At 52.0% G+C, this 7,770-nt stretch overlaps 3 protein-coding genes across 7 annotated transcripts; all 3 read left to right on the forward strand.

Annotated features, from left to right (window-relative positions):
• Positions 1-1,305: 1,305 nt before the first annotated feature.
• Positions 1,306-2,271, forward strand: KVP17_004577 (uncharacterized protein; the record flags this gene model as incomplete). Of its 2 annotated transcripts, none has more annotated exons than XM_068522876.1 (1): positions 1,306-2,271. In XM_068522876.1, the coding sequence occupies one exon, from the start codon at positions 1,306-1,308 to the stop codon at positions 2,269-2,271; it is 966 nt and encodes a 321-aa protein (XP_068379496.1). The 2 variants fall into 2 exon arrangements, with proteins under 2 accessions (XP_068379496.1, XP_068379497.1); XM_068522877.1 differs by having other exon boundaries at positions 1,333-2,271.
• A 29-nt stretch (positions 2,272-2,300) lies between these two features.
• KVP17_004576 (uncharacterized protein) lies at positions 2,301-5,532 on the forward strand (the record flags this gene model as incomplete). Of its 4 annotated transcripts, XM_068522873.1 has the most annotated exons (3): positions 2,301-2,479; positions 2,506-5,226; positions 5,256-5,532. In XM_068522873.1, 3 exons carry the CDS (start codon positions 2,301-2,303, stop codon positions 5,530-5,532), a joined length of 3,177 nt encoding a protein of 1,058 aa, XP_068379493.1. The 4 variants fall into 4 exon arrangements, with proteins under 4 accessions (XP_068379493.1, XP_068379494.1, XP_068379495.1 ...); XM_068522874.1 differs by lacking the exons at positions 2,506-5,226; positions 5,256-5,532 and having other exon boundaries at positions 2,301-2,483; XM_068522875.1 differs by lacking the exons at positions 2,301-2,479; positions 5,256-5,532 and having other exon boundaries at positions 2,555-5,230.
• Positions 5,533-5,610: 78 nt separating this feature from the next.
• KVP17_004578 (uncharacterized protein) lies at positions 5,611-7,314 on the forward strand (the record flags this gene model as incomplete). The annotated part of the gene is made up of 1 exon (XM_068522878.1): positions 5,611-7,314. The coding sequence occupies one exon, from the start codon at positions 5,611-5,613 to the stop codon at positions 7,312-7,314; it is 1,704 nt and encodes a 567-aa protein (XP_068379498.1).
• Positions 7,315-7,770: the final 456 nt, after the last annotated feature.

Consider the following 7,770-nt stretch of genomic DNA (forward strand, 5'->3'; position numbering starts at 1 on the left):
CGGGAGCAGCAGGAAGACGTCCTCGCCCGTACAATGCACTTCGGCATGAGCTCGGGGCAAGAAATCAGTGCGTAGATTCTGCGCTGATTATGCAAAAAGTAATTTCTTTAAATGTGTATCTTTGAGTTCGTTGCGCCTCTACAATCGTTGCGCCTACTCCAAGCACTCTGACGAGGCTTCCACCAATGAAATCACTCAGCAGATCGATGGTCTGAAGGAGTTGGTAGCTATGGGCAAGCGCCACGGCTGTGACATGTCGAAGCCAGCCACCAACTTACGTGAGGCCTGCCAGTGGTTCTGATCTCCGAACTCCAGCCTACAACGAGCTCTTCTCAGGAGACCCTACTTGGGTCACCTGTTCCATTGGTGGGGCTTATGATAAGGATGGTGTTCTCCAGCACATGGTCACCAAGAACACATTCCGCTTCTTGCAGACACTTGGAATCTGGGGTGCTCTCCCGAGCCTAATCTCACTGTTCTCTGGGCCAACTGCATGCCCACTTCCTTCAAGGAGTTCGCCTCGCAGATCGGCAAACACATGCAGTACTTTGGCACTCGCTGCTCGCCGAGGTCTACGTGAACACTATGAATGTGATCCACTACTCTCATGACCTGTACAACTATGAAGCCCTGTATATCCCCAAAGAGGTTAGCATTCGGCTTAGGGAGGTGACGGGATGACACCGGAAGAACCCAGCTCATTCTGTAGGCTCCGCCAATGCAGATTACGAACCTCTTCCTTTTTAAGGTCTGACTATTCTGTAGGGTTGTTGGGGTTTAATGATGACGTTTCCAGCTGTACTTTAAATTGATTAAATTTTAATGGACGTCATTAACTTGAACGTGTTGTCTACGAGACAGCTGCCGTAGTTACCTCCGCGAAAGCTCTCATTGCCGGGCCTGCGATTGCCGCCATCTTGGCCGGACCTGTCGTCAAGTCGATTCTTTCTATCGGTAAAATCGTGGCTGGCTGTTGGGGCTGGCACCTGTCATTCTGGGACCTGCTTTGAAGGTTCTTCTTGCTGGACCCGCCCTTTTACCTGCTCTCGGACTGCTCGGTGCTCTTAAGTTGGGTGCGCCCGTGGCGGCACCCGTGATTGCCGGAGTTGCGTTCGCAGCCCTCCTTGTCGTTCCTACAATCAGTGTGATTCTCCCTGGAATCGTGAAGCTGATGGGAAAGATGAAGTCGCTACTACCAATGTTGCTTCCCCTTCTTATGTCTGGACCCTATATTAATTCACAGCTCATGAATCACAATCCCCTTGAATCACAAGCCCCCAATATCCAGAATATATTGACCGCTTTATGGATGAACTTTTGGAACACCTAGAAATGTTAAAGGAGACGCAAGGCCGTCGTCCATCGGTGGTAGCATACAAGCAGGACGGAGCGCCGGTTGCGGGTAGATGTGACAGAGCTCAAGTGTTGAGGGACCTTCGCAGCGAAAGTGTGCTCGACTACGACTGCGACTACCTGCGGCAGCTGAAGCACTGCACTAATGAAGGCTACAGTCAGTGTTCTCGCAAGCGCACCCTCGAAAGAGATTCTCAGCCTGGTACGTCCAAGAGGCGAGCGAAGATGCACAAATGCTCTTCTTGTCCAGCCTCAGAGGAGTTCACGGCGGAACGCGAGTCGTTGATCATCGCCAGGAGTCATCGCGCTTACGTTGCGTTAATGCCGCGGAAGTGGGCTGTAACTCCTTACCATATGGAGGTCGTTCCAACCTCGCATGTCTCTAGTGTGCTGAAACTTGACGAGGACCAATATTGTGAGGTAAGAAACTACATGAAGGCTGTAGTTCAATTCCTTGATGGACGAGGCCTGGCCCCGCTATTTCTGGAGACAGTGACGCGTGTCGTTTCAGTTGACCAAGCTCTGCTGAACGCTGGGCCTCACACTACTATCGAAGTGATTCCAGTTCCAATTGAAGTCCTAGAGTCCAGCAAAGGTCACTTTAAGAAGGCACTCGATGAAGCAGGTCAAGAGTGGCGATGTCACAAGACAATTCAGACGTTTGGAAGAAGGCATGCTCCGCGAAGGTGCATTCCTGAGCACTTCCCCTATCTTCATGTCGATTTTTCCTTGTCAGGCGGGTTTGCCAGTGTTATCGAAGAGGAGCGTACTCCAAAAAACTTCCTCAGAGACATTGCTGCTGGAGTGTTAGATCTGTGTCCCTTTGAGCGGCAGTTCAAGGATGATGATTCGTTTGCAGATTACAGAGCGAAGACGATAACTGAGTTCGCCCCGTTTGACTGGGGTGCTTTGACGTGAAAAAGGTTCAAATACTCTTAGCATGAGACATGTTGACTAGATCACTGAGACGCAAGGCCATCATCGCTGTGGACGGTCTGATGAATGACCCAGCCGCTTCACCACATCGTGTACAACTGGAATCTGTCAAGACAAAGCTGAATGACGGTGGCTTCGCGACATTATCCGCTGTCGTAGAGGACTGTGAGAAAGTGTGCTACCGCACCGAGTGAGGTTCAGTTCAGCATCACACAGACTTGCCAGTTCGAGAGCTCTCGAGACTTTGAAGGCATCCCTGCTCCCTATGGTGGCACATTCTAATGAGCCGCGAAGGCGCAACAAGATTGACAAGGATCCCCCCATCCCTAAAAAGAATACGACACGAAAAAAGAGATCTGACTCCGTCTCCAGCATGTCTAGCGTCGACAACGAGGAGTTCATCAGTACATTCGGGAAACCTAAAACCTGCGTGGCGTCAGAGGTCAGCATCCAGGTGTCACCTTGTACGCCGTGTGACGTGCCTGCTGATGTACCGCCTATCATTCAACCCCTTACGCCAGTTCCCAATCCTGTGGATGACTCCATCGTCATACCAAAGAAAGCCTGTCGTAAAAAGCAGGAGCCGAAAGCTAAGGAGGCCAAATCCAAAGACAAGAAGGAACCCAAGATGTCTCCGCGAAAAATATCTGAGAAGAGCAAAAAGACCTCGCACAAGAAAAAGAGTGGATCTGAGAAGAAGAAGAAAATTGGGCCTGAGAAAAAGAAGAGCAAACCAGAAAAAAAGAAAGCAGAGAAGAAATCCGCCACTGTGAAAAAGTCAGGGAAGAAAGGCGAGACGGTTTCTGCTGAAAAAATGCCCTCCGACAAGAGAACCTCTCAGAAGGGCCTGGCAGAGGCAGTTATCGTGGCGGAGGAAGCAGTCTCGGCTGAGAAGGTCTTATCCGAGACTATCACCTCGCAGACGGGATCATCGAAGTCTGTTTTGCTGCTTGAGAAGAAGACTGCTGAGCAATCCTTGCCGGATAAGAAGGCAACCCCCTCGGCACTGTCTGATAAGAAGGCAACCCCCTCGGCACTGTCTGATAAGAAGGCAACTTCCTCGGCACTGTCTGATAAGAAGGCAACTTCCTCGGCGCTGTCTGATAAGAAGGCAACTTCCTCGGCGCTGTCTGATAAGAAGGCAACCTCCTCGGCACTGTCTGATAAGAAGGCAACTTCCTCGGCACTGCTGTCTGAAAAAAAAGCAAGTGCCCCTCAGAAGATCTCTGAGACGGTGGCGCTGCCTGATAAGAAGGCAACTTCCTCGGCACTGCCTGATAAGAAGGCAACTTCCTCAGCACTGCCTGATAAGAAGGCAACTTCCTCGGCACTGTCTGATAAGAAGGCAACCTCCTCGGCACTATCTGATAAGAAGGCAACTTCCTCGGTACTGTCTGATAAGAAGGCAACCTCCTCTCAGAAGACGGCGTCACAAGAGAAATCTGAGCACACTGCATCGCCTGAAAAGCAGCAGGTGGCGTCTGAGATGCCGCACGTCCCTTCTCAGATCGCGATGGAGACGAAAGACGTTTCTGGGAAGAAAAAACGCTCGAGCAAATCAAAAAAGAAGGACAACAGGACTGCTGATGGCAAAAAAGCATCTCGAAAAAAATCCTCAACGGACAAGACTGGAAAGAAAGAGATTCGCGGGGATGCGAAAGAGCGACCTTCGAGGACTCGAAAGAATACGGATGTCAAGAAAGAGCATAGCAGTCCTCCCTCTGAAGTCAGCCGACGCTCTATAGAGCTCACTCCTTCCGAGTCAACTCCTCCAGCCACACCTGCAGTGACACCTTCTGAGCAAATCGTGACCCCGGAGCCCAACAAAGTTGTGGCGGTATCCTGCTGTGACCTGGTCAAGACAGAGACGTCTGCCACGACGCAGATCAACGCGGATCATGTTACGGAAGTACGAAGTGATGTCTCCCGCCTCAGCAAGAGAGCGGGGTCCGATACAGGTAGCGGTGTCTCCAAGGTGAAGCGGAGGAAAGCGACATCGGATGCTGTTGACGCGAAAGTTGTCATTCCTGCGCGATCAAAGAGACGACCATCTTCCTTGATAGAGGGCCCCGCCAAGAAGCAGAAAGTCGACGCCAAGCCCATCACCATCAGACTGAAGACGAAGCCTCGCGACCCACCTGTGCCTCAAGTAACTGCCGCTCTATCTCCTGGTAGTTCCACTCATTCAACGCCTACACCATCTGTATTGGCTCCTCCGCGTCTTGAGCCCCCAAAGAAGAAACCAAAGGCTAGGCCTCCCAGTCGGCTCGAAGCATTGAAGAAAAAGCTGACACCTGTGTCAGAGTACATCGACCCTGACGAGCCCCGCGTCCCGGCCCTGCCGAAGCTGAAGAAACGGTACCGAGACCCGACGAAAGCCATGACGCCGACGTCTAGTGTGATCTCTGCTGCGGTGCCACCACCGGCTCCGGTAAGGGTGCATGTGCAAACGAGCTTGATCACTCCGACGAAGAAGCCTTTGTCGCCCTGCTTTGAGGCTTTCAGCTACGCGAAAAAAATAGGGCTGGATCTCAAGAAGACCATGATTCATGCACCCGGCAAGAGGGTTGCTACCCTTACTGAATTGCACTCTGAGGCTGAAGAGATTGAGGACGAAGAGTCCGAGAATGATCCAGCGGAGAAGCAATCTGCTGCTGTGGAGGCATTCGGCGAACGGACCTGGAACCATGAGGCGTCTGTGGCCGATTTCATTCCCGCTGAGCCGCGTCTACTGACACTGCATGTCGACTGGGCGGTAGTGCTGGATACGCCTCAGGAGACAGACATTTCTACCATTGTGATGAGTGAACCATGCCAAGTTCCACACTGGTACATTAGCGTTGCAAAGGAGACTAAACTACCATTGCCCCCCCTACCAGAAGGCCCTGTTGTGCGAATACAGGACATACCTGAGCTGGCTGTATCCGACGTCTACCTGTGAGTTTAGGGGACATGAAAAACCACAGATCAACCTTGACCTGTGCCGTCATCTCAGACTCCTGCCAAGTCTACCACATTCGCGACGACGAAGGCCACCTTCTTGTGGGCCGTATCGGCGACTGTGTCGGCAACGTAGAGTTCAAGCGGCTGGCGGAGTGCATTCAGATCATCCGGACGGCCATGGACCCAACTCTTACCCCGTCGTATTGCTCTGGGGAGTATGTGGAGCTGAATCGGAGACTGATATTCGCGGATGTGGCGAGATTCTTTGTGAGAATGCTGGTCATAGACACCGGTCTTTAATTCGCCAAATGGAAGACACACTGAGGCTTCGTTGCCGTCCTTTCAGCAAGTGAGTCGCGAGTAGGACTGTGACGCAGCATGAAGCCTGTCGCTGTGCAGAACTTGCTGATTGCGAGAATCATTGAGGTGCAGGGGTCATCCTTGGTTTCGGATGCGGCTGTTGATCTTCACGATGGGAGAATCGTAAAGCGTGACTGGGCTCGTATTCGGCTGCCCTGGTCTTCCTTCATTCTGGCCAGGAGGAGTAATGTGTGTTTCATTACCATCGAAGACGAAGGCATCAGAGAAACCTGTATGCAAGCCTGGCATGGAGCGCATTGCAAAACACATACGATAGACGTCTGTATCTCTAAGAATCCGCCGAAGAAACGAAATGCCGATGAACAGTACCACCGAGAAGCGAAAAAACTGAAGGGGGTGCGTGAGGAAGGCCTTCCCTTGCTCCTGGAGCTAATCGAATCCAACAAGAGAAAAGGAGTCGATCTAGGTGATCTAAAGAGCAAAGTCACCCCATTGCATGAGTGGACGTACCTCGACCAGCTTCAGATGAAACACCAGTATGGGCGTACCGTCATGAAACAACTAACCCGGGCCACAGCTCGGCGATGGGGAGATGACGCTCCCGCCTGGGTAAAGGACAGTCGCAGTCTCCACGGCGTGGACGTGCAGCCCATCATTGCCTCGCCGGAATCACACCGTCAGCACTACCGCAACAAATGCGAGTTCACGATCGCTTTCGCCGACGAGGAGAATGAGGAGGGGGTCAATGTGGGTTTCGTTCGTTGCGTTCGGAATAACGTACCGACCGTTGAGGCACCTGATGCTCCTCATATCCCTGACTGCATGCAGAAGTTATGCGATAGAGTAAAAGCAATGATAGCTGGCAGTGGGCTAGCTGTTTACTCCAGGTCCAAACAACGTGGTTGTTGGCGCTGTGTCCTCGTAAGGGTAAGCGAGAGTACAAAGGAGATGATGCTTGCGTTTCTTACCGGCACCGGTTTCTCGGAAGATGTCCATAATGCTATTCGATGTCTGCATGGCGAGTCCCTTGGAGAGTATGCCGTGGCCAGCGTGTTCCACGTCGAGCGTGGTCACACGTCGGACTCCTTCCAGGGAGACGAAGAGATGAAGTTGGTAGCGGGCGCTCAGACAATCACAATGGGGCTCCAGGACCTCCGGTTCCTGTGTCACCCCAAGTCCTTCTTCCAGACCAATATCGGCGCTTGTGAGCTTCTCTATGACAAGGTAGTCGAGTGGCTTGACGTGCAGAGTAATGTCCTCGTACTGGACTTGTGTTCTGGAACAGGTACCATTTCTTGCTACGTGGCCAAGAACCTCTCAAACGGATCCTTGGTATTCGGGGTTGAAATGGTTCCCGAAGCGGTGGCGGACGCGCGAGTCAACGCTGAACTTAACAAGCTCTCTTGCCGGTTCTTGACAGGTAAAGTCGAAGACGTGGTACCACGTTTGTTGACGAAGCTGGAAACTGGTGGAGAGCTCGATGGTGTGGTCGTCCCGAAAGCTGCTGACTTCGCAGACGTCGTTGCCATCGTGGACCCCCCAAGGGCTGGTCTCCAGAAGTCGGTTCTTCAGTGTATCCGAAGCTGTAAGATGATCAATAGGTTAGTGTACGTCTCCTGCAACCCGGACACCTTGCGAGAGAACGCTATCGAACTTACAAATCCAATCGCCAACGACGGGTACACCCCAAAGAAGTGCGTCGTTGTGGATATGTTTCCCCACACATTTCACTGCGAAATGGTTACGCTGTTTTCGCGGTAATGACAACAATTAGATTTTCTTTGGATAGACACTAGAAACGAAGAACGGCACCAAGCATTTGCGTCGGAGCGAGTTGGAGATGCAATGAATTTAAAGCTACAACGAAAGAGAAATTACTTTTGCATAACCAGCGAAATCTTCTCGCTGATTTCTCGGAGCTCATGTCGAAGTGCATTGTACGGGCGAGGAGCTTCACGAAGTGCACAGCGTATCCAGACACACGGATGGTGAGCTGGGGGTATTTCTCAGGGTGTACCTGAGCGTCCAGCAGCATGTCGCGGTTCAGTACGTTAACGTTCAGGTGGTGTGCATTCTTGCCAAAGTAACCGTCAATCAAGGTGCTGAGATTCGTCTTCCTAGAGCCAGTATGCTCGCGGCGCCCAAGAAGGGTGGGTACCATAGAGAAGGTGTTGGAGATACCATCAAGGCAGGCGTTGTAGGGGAGCTTGGCAACGG

This window comes from the organism of the source record quoted next (genome assembly GCF_019968985.1).
Source record: "MAG: Porospora cf. gigantea B chromosome Unknown PgB_NODE_1121_length_7770_cov_406.306, whole genome shotgun sequence".
Taxonomy (NCBI): Eukaryota; Apicomplexa; class Conoidasida; order Eugregarinorida; family Porosporidae; genus Porospora; species Porospora cf. gigantea B.